General features: G+C 41.1%; 1 protein-coding gene across 1 annotated transcript in view; it reads right to left on the reverse strand.

Moving 5' to 3' along the window:
- The window catches only part of NEK11 (NIMA related kinase 11), a 240,650-nt gene that overhangs the window by 55,225 nt on the left and 169,001 nt on the right, over window positions 1–16,424 (reverse strand). The window contains 1 exon segment of the mRNA XM_067033804.1: window positions 5,806–5,866. Within this exon segment, the coding sequence (XP_066889905.1) occupies window positions 5,859–5,866 (8 nt within the window). The 3' untranslated portion in view covers window positions 5,806–5,858.

Raw genomic sequence — 16,424 nt, forward strand, 5'->3', positions numbered from 1 at the left:
TTGATGAAATCCTAACGTGTGAGTAATGAAGGAATGCACGATTGCTGAGTTTCTCTCTTAGCTAGGTAAACTTGATTCCTGAAGCTTTTTTTTTAGGTAATAGGAATATACAGAACATTCTTTGCTAAGAGTGTGCTACTAAGAATGATTAATAATATTGTTTTAGGAATTTATTTAAATTACAAAGCCTTTCTCTACCTCCTTCCCATCACTACATATCTGCCAAATGAATGTGTCTGGCATGGTAGCAGACACATAGCAGGTCCTCTGTAAATTGCCACTAATCCTGAATCTACTGCAGCCTTTCAAGTTTTAAAGAACTTCTAGAAACTATTAAATTTCTGTAAGACATAAATAGAAGGGATAGTGGCAAATTTTGTGCATTCACATCAAAATGATCCAAGTGGTTTTTGATCCAAAATATCCCCCCTCTCCCCCAAATGCAGTGGTTTTAATGTGTCAGTAACCAAAGATAAGACACTATGTTGAAATCACTCTAATTATTATGAGAAATTCTTTTCTGTCAAGGTGAAAAGCACAATAGCGCAAGGTTAAATGGCTGTCAGTCATCCCTACATTTAACAGCTTGAAGAGCTTAAGTTTGAAGAGCTTAAGCAAAGGAAGTTTCAAAGGGATTCAGAAACCCTGATGTCTTCTCTGGTCTGTATCAGTCACATTGTTTAGTAGAGATTAAACAGTAATTACCAGGGTTCAATGGAAGATTTGAAGGGTAACAATTTTCAAAAAGCCAAACTGATCAGACATGTCAACACACTAAAGAAATCATAATGGGCAGAGAGGTTTGGAAGAATCTCTTGTATTCTAATAACTTCTGTGACAACATCCTGCTTGGATGTACAAAACAAGCCTTTTTACAAATAGTTCACCCAACTTGTATCATTCTGCTGATGACTTCTCTCTAGAAGTACAGCTAATTTCCCAATCGTTAAAAAGTGCTAAACTTCATATGTTGCCTTGGTTCATAATCTGATTACTAAGAAACACAGAAACAGAATTTTCTTTTTTAGGGGAAAACAAAGGTCATCTTCTGTCCCTACTGGCTAGTGATGGGCCTGAACAGTTACTATAGCAACACCATCTGTGGTCTGTGGAATGAAAGCCCATTACCAGTTCCCCAACTCAAGTCCCTTCTTTCAAAGCATCGTCCTTATTGTTTGTTAAAGCTGATCTTTTCTGACCATGCTTAAGAACCAGTGGTATCCTAGTCCACTGGATAAAGTTCAAGCTCCTTAACCTGGCACCAAGGTTCCCCATGGCCCTGGCCCTGTGTATTCAGGTTTGCTGATCCCTTCCTCACACCTTACATTCCAGGAGCACCAGCCTTCTTGATAATTCCATGAATACATCCAGTTGCTTCATACTTCTGAACCCTCCACTGCTCAATCCTTTCTAGAGGACACTTCCTCTTCCTGACCACTTGGCCACTCTACTCACCTTTCCATTCATTCATCTAACGATTATTGAAAATTACTGTGTGCCAGGCTATGTGTTAGACTCTGAGAACACTGCCATGAATAAGACCTTGTCCTGCCCTCATGGACCCAGGCAATCACAAGCTTCCTCCTCCTCTGTGGAGCCTTGCCCCAGCTGCACGCCCACAGTGGACCCCTCCCCTCCACTTTCCTTGTTCCCAGTATGCATTGTCCTCATCACAGTGCCCTGTAATTACCTGCCTCCCTGACTAGACTGGAAGCTCATCAAGGCAGGTACCTTGTTTTCTCCATCACTGTGTGATACCTGGCTTATGATATGTGCTTTATAAACATTTGTAGGGAAGAAAGCGGGGGGAGAGACTGCACATTTCAACCAAGGAAATTTCATGTTTTGAAGTATCTGCCCTCAGTGAAATGGCTGCTGCCCGCATTCTTGGCTGTCCCCAAGAGCCCCCATTTCTGGCCTTTCCTGTGCTGTTAAAAAAATGTTTTGTTCTCCTTTCCTCTCCTAATTCTACCTGGGATCCCGTAGCATGCTGTTCATGACAGGCCTTTCTTCTTATACCCCATGGGAAATGTTGAGGGGAATTTAGGGCTTCAGAAATGAGGTGCCTCCATTTGGGAGGATATGTCCTCCATGTGTAAATGAAGCACCTAGTGGGTGATGTTGTTACAAAGCTTTGCACTGATTTGTCCAGGACCCCACTTGGTGGCTGGGACCATGTTCCAAATAAGTTTCAACATCTGAGTCTTCATACAGTGTCTTGAACCCACCTAAATGTCTGGTACAGATGCTGAGGATGAAAAAAAAAAAATACAATATTGGTTCCAAGGAAGCTCAGTAACTCTTGTATATAGTGCCAGATAGCCCAGCACACACTGACATCACCACAAAAAGAGAGAAAAAAAATTCTAGAAGAAGCTGTTTTCATTTTGGCTTATAAGCAAGATCTCTGTATTTTAAGAAATAAATTTTTTATTTTATACTTTAGTATAATGTTTTGTTTGAGTTATAAATTAGGGCGGGTGTGCACGATAAGAATCTCAGGGCTTAAGGGCATTAAAGCCATGGCTCTCAAAGTGTGGTCTGCACCCAGAACATAAGCATCACTTGGGAACTTGTTAGAAACAAATTCTGGGGCACACAGCACCCCTGCATCTTCCCAAGTGCTCTAAGTGATCCAGATGCCTGCTCAAGTGTGAGAACCACTGGTGTAAAGGCTTTAACCTGACCTTGATGTACAGAGGAGACTCAGATACTGAACCTGAATTCAAAAAGCCATCTTCTAATTCGGGATCTCTTGAAGCTCTACAAATGCTACCTCATTCACCCTCTTCACTCCCCAGTGACACAGGAAGGGGAGGCATCACTGTCCCTGTTTCACTGAGTCTGGGGTAAACCGGCCACCAGCAGCATTTTCAGGGCTACAAAGTTACAACTTTCTTGGTCCAAAGAACCAGAAGGACATTTGCATCTGTTGTTCTCTCCTCTCTTATTGAGGGTTGGAAGAAGCTCTTGAAAATGTTTGTGGAAGATAATTACAAACCTGTCATGCTCAACGGGCAACTGGATATTTCCAAGATGCATAGGCTGACGCTGCCTGTAAGTGAAGCATGGCTCAGGCATGGAAGGTTCCTGCTTAAGTGACAAGGCTTATACTCTGACATATTGAAGTTTCAATTGTCCCTTGGATCCTGTTAACATTCGGATGTATATCAACAGCCATGATAGTTAATAAGCTCTAACCATTATTGCAGCTGGTGAATCTCCCAAAATGTGGTTAGAGCAAAGCAGCTACTGTCTATTTGAGCAATCTCATGTCCGATGAGACTACGTGAGGGGATTTCTTCACGGCTTCTCTGCAAAGACAGAGAAGCACCTGGAATCCAGAAAGCCATCATACTCTCATCTGTAATGAGTACCTCCCCAAACGGGTGTTTCAAAAGCTTACTGTCCCTCAAGTCAGTGACCTCCAGTCCACCCCTCCCTCTCCACCTTCCCACACGCACTTAGGAGTTTAGCTGTCACCTTTCTCTGTCCCTGAATCCTTCACCACTTACCCATCAGGTTTTTGCCTTCCCAAACTCACTAACAGCACTCACCTGGCTCCCATCTCCTCCCTGTTCCCTTTGTTTCTGAGGGTTTATATCAGCTTTATTCCTTTGCTGTCACTTTAGTGGCGCTCCAGATGAATGTGTATTTTTATTCCATGTTCCTAAAGCTCATTTTTATAAAATCATATAGTCTAGAAGGGAATTTAGATATCATCTATCCAATCCAGCACTTGTTTTTTTGCAGTGAAATCTTTTTTAACACAATCTTATGTAGAAGTCTAATTTATAAAACAGATAAGAGTGAAACTATTTTGGTTGAAGCTGGGAAAGGAGCAGTCTGCATCTACTTTCCCTTAAAATATTTAAAAATATTTGTTAAGGGCCTCTTCTGCACCAGGCACCATGTTAGACAGGGCTTCTGTCCCTGTGCTGCTCAGGGTTCCCTCTCCACTTGTTAGCCCCTGGAGGTCCCCAAGGAACCCAGTTTGAAAATTACTGAGCTAGTCTAACTGAAGTCCAGAGAGAGAGTGAGTGCTTGGCCAAAGGACAGCCCTCCTGGTCTGCAAATTCGAACTTGGGATAACTGTACCTCATAAGTGTTACTGATGTACAATTAAACAAGTCACAAGGTGATGGCCAGGAGAAAAAATCGGGGAGCTGTGTTATAAGTGAGGCTTCTCACACAGAGATGTGGAATATGCTAGAAAAAGGTTATACATTGTGCATAAACTCCTAACAAAATAGTGGTGAATGATGGCACTCCTGAAAACTTCATCTTTATTCCTGCCATTCCCTTTTTTTTTAACTTTTTATTTTATATTGGAGTATAGCTGATTAACAATGTTGTGACAGTTTCAGGTACATGGTAAAGCGACTCAGCCATACATACACATGTATCCATTCTCCCAGAAACACCCCTCCTATCCAGGCTGCCATATAACATTGAGCAGAGTTCCCTGTGCTATACAGTAGGTCCCTGTTGGTTATCCATTTTAAAGATACCTGCCATTCCCTTTGAAGGGACTGCTTTTGGTCACACGACTGTGGGACATATATACAATGGAATGTTACTCAGGAATAAAAGGAATGAAATTGGGTCATTTGTAGAGACATGGATGGACCTAGAGACTATCATACAGACTGAAGTAAGTCAGAAAAACAAATATTGTATATTCATGCATATATGTGGAATCTAGAAATATGGTGCAGATGAACCAGTTTGCAAGGCAGAAATAGAGACACAGACATAGAGAACAAACGTATGGACACCAATGGGGGAAGGGGGATGTGGGATGAATTGGGAGCTTGGGATTGACATATATATGCTAATATGTATAAAATAGATAACTAATGAGAACCTGCTGTACAGCACAGGGAACTCCACTTCGCTGTACAGTAGAAACTAACACAACATTGCAAAACAACTATACACCAATAATTTTAAAAATTAAAATAAAAAATCACTGTCAAATTTCAAAGAAAAAAAATCTCACCACTTTTCACCCAGAACCTATAAGAATAGAGTCATCCATCCCTTGGTATCCCTGAGGCATTGAGCCCCTGTGAATACCAAAACCTGTGGCCGCTCAAGTCCCCTGTACACAGAGGCCTAGCACAGTGTATACAGATGGCCCTCAGAGTTGAAGGAGCTTCTGTCCAGGGATGGTTGAATCTGGGGAAGTGAGACCCACAGATAACAGACTGTATCTTCTGCTATTTCATCTGTGTCAGGTGACAATTTATCATCCAATGCTAGAAGTTATCACAGTTGGGTTTGTTGGGTTAAAAAAAGAAGAAAATTTTAAAAAGCATTTTATCCTTGAAGCACAGCGATCCCATTTATAGAGATCAACAATGCTAAAGAAATTTCGGCTTTGTCTTTCAGATCAAATCTCTTCTAGTAACTGGCCGACCTTCACAGTGATGGTCCTTTCAGCTTGAATGAATATAGTGTTTCTATAGAACCAGTGAGGTAGAAAGATTCCTCTCCCAAGAAACCTGTAAAACCTATTATTGCGCCCTGCCAGGCCACCACTGGATCACAGTGGACCACTGAATTTAATGATTTCACCCTTGGAGACCCAGGGTCACTGAACAGCAAGGATAAACAATTCTTCTTTGCATTTCCTGGCCCGTGCGCCAGACATTCAACCTCTGTTGGCCTCAGTCTCCTCATCTGTCAAAGGAGTTTGGATTAAAATATGTATAAGATTCTTCCCAAGCTTTCTACTTGTTGCATATTCCATTAGAATCAGTAGGTATCAGTATATTTTGGAATCTGAAGAGACTTACGCACCTAGAGCGGTGCAGCCCAGTACATACTCCAAACATCTGGCCAGTGCTTCAATATCACTGTCCTGTCAGAACAAGAGACATTTACTTCTGTGGGTGGTAGACATGGAAAAATGTTCTCGCCACACGTAGGCAAGACAAAACACAAAAAAATCTAGTTGCAAACTCATTGTACAATATGATCCTATTTTTTTTTATGATCCTATTTTTAAAAAGAAAACTCTATATCTATATGTATATCTATTGATATATCTCTTCCCTCATATCAATCTATATTTCTATTGCTCTGTCTCTCTGATGGGAAGAACATACACTAAAAATGTTAACTGTGGCTTGACTGCAAGGTGGGATTATGGGGGTATCTTTATTTTCTTCTTTGTGTGCTTATGTCTTTTGTAAATTTTTATAATAAACAAATATTACTTATTTAAACTATAAAAATGGTAAATAATATCAGAATGAAGAGAAAAAGGTTCTATTCAATCTATAATCAATACAACAGGAATCAAGTAAACATATTTTCTTAGAGAGCATCTCTACTGCTCTTCTTTGGAAATTTATGGTCTTCTAGGAGTCATAAATCTAAGAAGCGTACTTCTTATTTACTTTAACCCTCAATAAAAGTCAGGCACCGGGCTTCCCTGGTGGCACAGTGGTTGAGAGTCCACCTGCTGATGCAGGAAACAGGGGTTCGTGCCCCGGTCCGGGAAGATCCCACATGCCGTGGAGAGGCTAGGCCTGTGAGCCATGGCCGCTGAGCCTGCGCGTCCGGAGCCTGTGCTCCGCAATGGGAGAGGCCACAACGGTGAGAGGCCCGCGTACCGCAAAAAAAAAAAAAAAAAAAAAAAAAACCCAGTCAGGCACCCACATGAGGACTTGAAGCGGGGGCGGGGGGAATCCCAGAACTGTATTTGATAACAAATATTATCTTTAGTGAAAAATAAATATCTGACCTCTACCCAGGAGGCTGGAAATATCCAAAACAGCATCATAACCATCAGGGGAAATGTAAGCTCTTAATTCTTTTCAGGTTTGTGGTTATACTGAGAGAAATTAATAATTTATGGCTCACCTGCTCTATTTCAAATCAAGCAACACATTTCATCTTGTAGTAATTGTGGATTTTAGAAAAATGCACTATAGTATAATAGACTACCCTAAAACGTTACATAAATGCCTTTTATGTAATGAAACGTTGGGTTTCATTTTATAACATCTGGTGGGGTTTGGGCAGCCACTTTTTATGCACGTGGTAAAACCCAGCATCACTTCATTTTCCAACATATAGAAGAGGAGTGATGAGGAAGGCATCCCTGGTCAGTACTGGTCAATGAGGCCAAAGCACTAATGGGAGACTCCAGTGCCCAGCCCAGGAATAGAGGGCAGGCACCAAGCATAGAAACAGAAGAAGGAAAAACAGGTCCCTCCCTTCTTCTATACCCTTGTGGTCTCCAAACTTAACAGGGGCAGCCTTGAGTCAGACAGGAACTTGGCAGGAAGAAGAGCTAAACACACATCTGCATATGCAGGTGATGATACCAACCAGACAAGCTGGACTGAAACCTGGCTTCTCCACTGACTGTGCTGGTCAAGGCCAAGTAGCTTGACTTCCCAGGTCTTAGTTTCTGCATCTGTGAAACTAGTGTTTAAGTCAGATGATGGTTAAGGAGGCTTCCAGTGCTCAAACCCTATTTTTCTGGCTAAAGAGCCAGATGCACCGAGAATGTGGCAAATTGCTTTCAAAGTCCCATCCCCCTGCTCCTATGCCATTCCTCACATCAAGAGGTGGCGATCTTCTACCATTCCTGGAGCTGGCCCTGTAGCTTGCTTTGGGCCACAGCACAATGCAGAAGTAATGCTGTGACTTCTATAACTAGGCCTTAAGAGGCATGTAGCTTCCATGTTTTACTCTCTTGGAAGCCAACAACCACAAAAAGAAGACCAGGCTGTCCTCCTAGAAAGATCATGTGGGGAGAGTCCCTGGAGCATGAGAGGCCATGGGAGGAAAAGAGAGGCCCCCAGACAACAGCCAGCACTACCATCGGACACATGAGTGAGGCCACTGTGGACACCCAAGCCAACCTCTCAGCCAAATGCAGCCTCAGGAGAGGCTCTACACAGTATCACGTGGAGCAGAACAGCTGTCTTGTGAGCCCTGGCAATGCACAGAGTCATGAAAAACAAGAAATCATCATTTTAAGCCACTAAGTTTGGGGATGTTTTGTTGTACAGTAAAAGATAACTGAGGCATGATTTTGAGTTCACTCAAATCAAATACTCAAGTATTTTCTGCTTTTATGTTCCAGCACCAGCACAGACCCTGCCATGCAACAAACTCTAAGTCTCATCTGTTTGGGTCTCCTCCAGCTTCTGCGATTTGCAGGGAAGGAAAACAGAAAAATGGCAGGAACTCTGGGTTCCCCCCTACTCAAAGTATTGTACTTCATTCCTGGGAAAGTGGAGGAAAAAGCACACTGCTTCTTAATTCTGTGTCCTGGTCAAGTCAGTTAACCTCTCTAAGCATCAGTTTCTTTAATTATAAAGTGATGAGAATAACAGTCTCCGTCTCACACAGGGCTCTTATGAGACGCAAATGAAATAATACAAAGCCTTTACTAGAGTGTATGGCTCACTGGAAATATCCAGTCAATGGAAAAAGAGAGTTCAATAGAAGAGGACGGGATGGGCAAGGGACAGAGACATGAAAGATGAAGAGGTTCCACTCACTGTGCTGGCCACACAGCATGAAAAGTCTCAGGAAGCAACTGAGTTGAACCAATGCAACAGAAACAAAAGAACCAGAGACAGGGCTGCAGGAAGCACCCAGATGGCTGTGATACATCAATCTCATCTTCCCAACACAGAGGTTAGGAGCACTGTCCATGGGTGTGGGAAGGGCAGAAATAATTCTAATACTATAGAATGAATGAATGAATACTAACTTTTATTAAGGTCTTGATATGTGCTATTGTTGTACCAGCTTACATCTATTAATTTGTTTAAACTCTACCAGGTTTGTTATTTTTCTTCCCATTTAACAGTTGAGAAAACTGAGGCACAAACAGTTTCCATAATAGACCAAGTTCGTGCAACTAGTTAGAGGTGCAACAGGCAATGTCTCCAGGGCCTGACCTCTTAGCTACTCCACTACACATACACAGAGTAGAAATCAGGGCTCCAAACCCAGAGCAGCCCACGATATTGTTGGAGGAACTAGGGTATAGACTCAAGAGAAGACCTAAGAACAATTCCTTGGGAGATATATATAAAATAGAGTGCAGCCTGGAAACAAGATGCAGCTAAAGAAGGGGAGGTGGGAGGGGTGGGTTCTTCATCAACAGATTCTGACTTCAGGTTAAAAGAGCAGTTTAAGCAGAACAGCAATTCTCTAAATATGGCCTCGACCCAAGGGGTGTGCCTTCTCATGGTGGAGCAAGCAAATCCAGCCGTGATCCGTGTGGGCATTTGGGACCTTTGCTGACTTCCCTTCCTGCCCCTGAAGACTGTGACCCCAGAAGTCATGGGCAATGACTGAGCTGAACCTTCATTCCCAACAAGGGACAAGTCATTTTCTATCTCTAGGCTGCAGAACAGGGTATTACAATTTACACTGCCAACTACACCCATTGAAGACTTTGTAAAATTTTGAAATAATTTCAGACTTACAGAAAACTTGCAAAAATAATGTGAAAACTCCCACTTACCTTCCTCCCTGATGTCATTGCTATGCCATATTTATGTTATCATCCCCCATCTATGCAAACACACCAAAGTTTCTCAACCTGGCACTACTGACGTTTGGGCTGGATAATTCTGGCTAGTGTGCTGGAAGATGTTTAGCAGCATCCCTCCCTTCAACCACCAGATGCCAGACACTCCCATCAGCCCTTTCTTTGACCCTAAAACTGGAAAACCAAAAATGTCCCCAGACACTGCCAAATGTCCCACCAGGAAAAAAATCTCCCCTTGTTGATACCCACTGATCTACATACATCTCTATCTCCACATACATATTTTCTCTACTGGTTAAATCTGGAACAGCTTGAGGATCAAAATAAATGATTTTAATGGGTTATAAGCCATAAGATTAAAATAGGATGCCAATTGTACCTTTTAACATTTGAATGAAATTTTGTCTATTTTGACAAAGAGACAATTTATAACAAAGATCGGGTTCTACACTTTTCACATTAAATAACAATTTAGGAAAGGAGTTAAGGAGCTTGTTTTACTGTGTTACGACTTAATGTGGCAACCAGCTCATTCCTAGTGTTCCAGAAATTATCATTTAATGAATACAAATGACCTCAATAGAAATACACTCACTCCCATGAGTAAAGGGGGAAAATGGAAATGAACTGCATGCCTTTCTAAAGATGTTTCCTGGGTCTGCACCATGTTTGCACTTAGCAAGAAGTACACTCCTTTCGGGAGTGTATCATGGCAGGTGCAATGCAGGGATTATGCTGCTGATTGGAATTTTTGCATTTTCTCCTTGTTTCACAGTTTAAATTGACCTCTGCCTGAGCTCAGTGGCCTGTGGAACACCCGTGTCTCCCTAGGGGCCACATTACAGTGTCGCCAGCTTTCAGTCATTCCAGCCAGATGCCAGGAAGCTCATTTTCAAATGTTGTGAAAATAACCTAATGGTTGGTTCCTTGGCTGATAAACTTAGATGTTCTTCAAGTTTCCTTCCCTCATAATCATCAACCTCTCTAACAGGAATGTGCCTTAGAGGCTTGAGGAATATCTTTTTAAGATTCAGCTCTGAAAAACTGTCCTACAGATTCAAGTTCAGTCCGATTTGTTTCAGAAACAGATGCAGTAATTTGGCTAATTAATTAGAAATTGCTTCTAAGGAGGAAAGGGTAGCTGTTATAATATGTTCTCTAATAACTCATATTTATTTTTTAATCTGGAAAATATAGAAAATTATCAAAAGAAAATAAATATCACCCTAAATTCCATTACTATTAACATATACACTCACAAAAATACATACATAGTCTTTTCTAGGTAGATCTATCTTTTATATATTTGAGATTATACTATATATGTATGGTATACATAGAATACACAGATATATATACTTTTGTTTGGATTTTCATCCTATGCTATTAAAAGTTCTTTAGAAACATAATTTTAATAGTTACACAATATTGTACTGTAAAGCTATATGAATTTATTTATCTATGTCCCTGTCATTGGACATCAAGATTGCTTCGGTTTTTTGTAAACAACATTGCAATGACTACCTTTGCACCTAAATCTTTGCCCGATGTTTATAATTATTTCTTTAGGTTAGCCATTCAGAAATAAAATTATTGAGTCAAAGAGTGTGAACGTTTAGAAACCACCCTCTTTCTCTGCTCTGGCCCTTTTCTTCACATTTCCACCCATCCCAAGTAGCTTATTTTCTCCACAATGAGCTTCGATGCCTTCATACTTTTTTCAACCTTTATAAAATGTGCTTGCCTTCAAGGAAATATATGATAGATTCATTATTGCAAAGATGATTGATAAGTCTTATATGTTATCTCGGGATACTTGTATTTTAGTAAGGGATATAGCCTCACATCCGAGGAATTAATTTCTAATATCAGGAGTGTAGGCAGCAGCAAGCAGGCATGTCAGAGGAGGAGGTCAGGTGGTGTTCACAGAGCTGGAAAAATCACATTTTTCCATTTAGTTATCAGCCAGTTCTGTCTGACTAAATAATCCAGATTATCTCCTCACTTTAGAGCTTTCACCCTAGTCATGGTTTAGTTTACACACATGTGCATACCACGCACACACACACAAAGCCACTTCATTACTCAGTTTTATTCAATTCAGGTAAAGTGTATTAAATACCAATTATGTTCCAAATGTATACAAAGTTGAGGGAGACAGTATGGCTACAGCCCACCATTTCAGGACAGATAATCCATGCCATATTCCTGGGGCATTCCTGCCAGTACCCTAGTGACTCACTGCTCTTTCGGCAGTAAATTCCCCATCAAATTCTCCTTTGATGCATATCCTCCATGCTGGTAGGATTACACAAGCCAGGTTGAGAAACCCATTAAAATCAAACAAATATAAATCCAACAGCTACCCTAACTCAAGGCCATTTCTTGCCTGGACCACACATCAGCCTCCTTACTTCTCTTTCTGCCTCCTCTGTGGCCTCGCTTTAGTCCATTTCCTTCACAATAGCCAGGACTTTGTCACTATGTACAGAATAAAATCCAGGCCCCGCCTCCCTTACAGATTAAAGTACTATCACAGCTGGCCACACCTTGCATGACCTACCTCCTGATGATCTTTCCAACATCATCTATTTCCACTTCTCTGACCAATTGTGCTCCAGCCATGTTGGTCTCTTTCCTTTAAACATAGTAAGATCTTTCCCATCTTGGGGCCTTCTCACTGGTTGACAGTGCTCTTGCCTCACATGTTACATGACTGTCTTTCTCATCCTTCAGATCTCAACTGTAGGTCACCTGCTCAGAGAGTCCCCCTATTTGAATTAGGTTTGTTTCTACCACCACTCTGGCTGACATATCATAGTGTTTGTTTCTTCCTTTTGAGGCACTTAGCCAAAGATATACTTAAAAGTTTTGTTTGTTAGTATTTGCTCCATGAGGGCAGGGACCATGCCTGTTGAGTCATTATTAACTCAGAGCTGGCAACCAATAAACCCTTTCTGAATATGTTGATGAAAGAAAAGCAAACATCGGGGCAACAAAGTCAAATAAAATATTCCTCTGTTTCTACCTCACCAGCAGATTTTACCTAAATTCATAGCTTCTCAACCCTGTGAAAACTTCTTTTTTAATATCTTTATTGGAGTATAATTGCTTTACAATCTTGTGTTAGTGTCTGCTGTACAACAAAGTGAATCAACTATATGTATACATATACCCCCATAGGCCCTCCCTCTTAAGCCTCCCTCCCACCCTCCCTATCCCACCCCTCTTGGTCGTCACAAAGTATTGAGCTGATCTCCCTGTGCTATGCAGTAGCTTCCCACTAGCCGTCCATTTCATATTTGGTAGTGTGTATATGTCAGTGCTACTCTCTCACTTCGTCCCAGCTTCCCCTTCCCCACCATGTCCTCAAGTCTGTTCTCTACATCTGCGTCTTTAGCCCTACCCTGACACTAGGTTCATCGGTACCGTTTTCTTAACTCCATATATGTGACTTAGGAATATATACGTATTTGTTTATATATAGACATATATATGTATTTGTTTTTCTCTTTCTTACTTACTTCACTCTGTATGACAGACTCTAGGTCCATCCACCTCATTACAAATAACTCAATTTCATTCCTTTTTATGGCTGAGTAATATTCCATTGTATATATGTGCCACATCTTCTTTAGCCACTCATCTGCCAATAGACATTTAGGTTGCTTCCATGTCCTGGCTATTGTAAACAGTGCTGCACTGAACACTGGGTTACATGTCTCTTTTTGAATTATGGTTTTCTCATAGTAGTGGGATTGCTGGGTCATATGGTATTTCTATTTTTAGTGTTTTAAGGAACCTCCATAATGTTCTCCATAGTGGCTGTATCATTTACATTCCCACCAACAGTGCAAGAGGGTTCCCTTTTCTCCACACCGTCTCCAGCATTTACTGTTTGTAGATTTTTTTGATGATGGCCATTCTGACTGGTGCGAGGTGATACCTCATTGTAGTTTTGATTTGCATTTCTCTAATGATTAGTGATGTTGAGCATCTTTTCATGTGTTTGTTGGCAATCTGTATATCTTCTTTGGAGAAATGTCTATTTTGGTCTTCTGCCCATTTTTGGATTGGGTTGTTTATTTTTTTGATATTGAGCTGCATGAGCTGCTTGTAAATTTTGGAGATTAATCCTTTGTCAGTTGCTTCATTTACAAATATTTTCTCCCATTCTGAGGACTGTATTTTCATATTGTTTATGGTTTTCTTTGCTGTGCAAAAGATTTGAAGTTTCATTAGGTCCCATTTGTTTATTTTTGTTTTTATTTCCATTACTCTAGGAGGTGGGTCAAAAAAGATCTTGCTGTGATTTATGTCATAGAGTGTTCTGCCTATATTTTCCTCTAAGAGTTTGATAGTGTCCAGTCTTACATTTAGGTTTCTAATCCGTTTTGAGTTTATTTTTGTGTATGCTGTTACGGAGTGTTCTTTTTATTTTTTTTTTTTAACATCTTTATTGGAGTATAATTGCTTTACAATGGTGTGTTAGTTTCTGCTTTACAACAAAGTGAATCAGTTATACATATACACATGTTCCCATATCTCTTCCCTCTTGCATATCCCTCCCTCCCACCCTCCCTATCCCACCTCTCTAGGTGGTGACAAAGCACCGAGCTGATCTCCCTGTGTTGTGTGGCTGCTTCCTACTAGCTATCTATTTTACATTTGGTAGTGTATATATGTCCATGCCACTCTCTCACTTTGTCCCAGCTTACCGTTCCTGGTCCCCATATCCTCAGGTCCATTCTCTAGTAGGTCCGTGTCTTTATTTCCGTCTTGCTCCTAGGTTCTTCATGACCTTTTTTTTTTTTCTTAGATTCCGTATGTATGTGTTAGCATACGGTGTTTGTTTTTCTCTTTCTGACTTACTTCACTCTGTATGACAGACTCCAGGTCCATCCACCTCACTACAAATACCTCAATTTCGTTTCTTTTTATGGCTGAGTAATATTCCATTGTATATATGTGCCACATCTTCTTTATCCATTCATCTGTTGATGGACACTTAGGTTGCTTCCATGTCCTGGCTATCGTAAATAGAGCTGCAATAAACATTTTGGTACATCACTCTTTTTGAATTACGGTTTTCTCAGCGTATATGCCTGTGACATTGGGATTGCTGGGTCATTTTTAATGCTAGTTGCAACTTGCTAAACTGATTTCTCAACCCACAATTTGAAAAACACTGGTTTAGAATGCTGACTTTGGCATCAAAAAGATCCTCATTTAAATTGAGACTCTGACATAGCTTCATAACATTAGGCGTTATTTAAACTTACTGTCCTTTGGTTTTCTCATGGTGATGGTGGCACCTGTCTCATAGAATAGTTGTGAACATTACATAGTATGATGGATTCAGTGTGCAGTGCACATGGTATGTGGCCAATAAATGTGAGTTACTGATATTTCACATAAAACCCTGTAGTTTTGTCTGTAATGCTCAACACCAGGAAGAAAATAAATATAAGGCAATCAGAAATAGATATTAAATTAAAATTTTTAACAATATTTTAAATAGAATCGCATCTCAAAATCCATATGGTACCCAACTCAAATGGCAACAAGAAGTGGTTCCTCCTGCTGCCCTCCCTGCTGCTGGGCCCCAGAGGGACCCTGGGCATTTCACACCCTCCTGTCCTCCTATTGTCCTTCCTGTCCATTAATTGCTTCCATCCCGGTTCCCTCCAGGCCACTCACAGGGAACCTCTACAACAGGGGTGAACGAACTTGTTCTGTAAAGGGCTGGATAGAAAAAGTGTTAGGTTTTTCAGGGTATACAGTCCGTGTCACAAATACCCAACTCTTTTTCGTCTGAAAGCAGACACAGACAATACATAAACAAATGAGAGTGGCTGCATTCCAACAGAACCCTATTTACAAAAGCAGGTGGCGGCCAGATCATACCACAACTCTACCCCACAGACAGATGTTTCTCTTGCTAAATATTGAGCCCCACCTCCCATAACATGGCTCCCTCCATAACAGTCAGTCCCCTTCTTTGTCCTACCAAGGATCCCCTCCCAGGGAGGAAAGGAGGGAAGAAATGCACAGGGGGAAAGTGCCTAAGTCATGAAACAGACCTGGATGAACACATCTCCAGTGTTTCTTAAGCAAGTACCACTAACTTGGGGCAGCTCAGAAAAGGGTGCATTTTCAAAGGTAAAAGTCCTAAGAAATAAGTCAGCTCAAACTGTGTTTGTCAAACCCTGTGTTTTTCGGGCCCTGGCCCAATGTGAAGGCCCAATGTGTTAGGCCATTTCTGCTGTCATGAGGGGAAAATGGTCTGTGATAAATAGCTTTCATTTTTTCGCATCCTGAAGTCAGCCTCGTGACAGATGCTCAGGAGTTGGCATCCAGATCTCTACTTCACTGGGCGGCAGTGACGGAGCATGTTTATGAAGGAATCCAACAACAGATGCCTGAGCTTGAACGCAGCTGTTGCGAATCCATGATGGGGAAAAAGAGAAGAAATTACCCTGTCCCAGGAAAAGGATGTTCTTTGTCAGACCCTTCAATTGAGATCCTAATTAAGCCCTTCCTCTAAGACTAAAGTGAGTAGCAGGATCACCTGCAGGGCTTGTTAAAACACAGAGCTGCTGATCCAGCCGGTTGGAAGTGAGGCCTGGAAATGTGCATTTCTAACAAGTTCCCAGGGGATGCCGGTGCTGCTGGTCTGGGGGCCACACTTTGAAAGCTACTGCTCTAGGATGTAACTATTTCAAATAAAAGTACTGTCATATACTATTAAGAAGCCCCATAATAAAATGTATGACTCTATAATATCTCTACATCTTCTAACATTTATATGTTAGACCAAAAAAATGAAGAAATACGCTTTACTTTAGAAGAGCTCAAATTGTTGTCTCCATGACTCACCATCTCTATGGAA

This window comes from Kogia breviceps, chromosome 5, assembly GCF_026419965.1.
Source record: "Kogia breviceps isolate mKogBre1 chromosome 5, mKogBre1 haplotype 1, whole genome shotgun sequence".
Classification (NCBI taxonomy): domain Eukaryota; kingdom Metazoa; phylum Chordata; class Mammalia; order Artiodactyla; family Physeteridae; genus Kogia; species Kogia breviceps.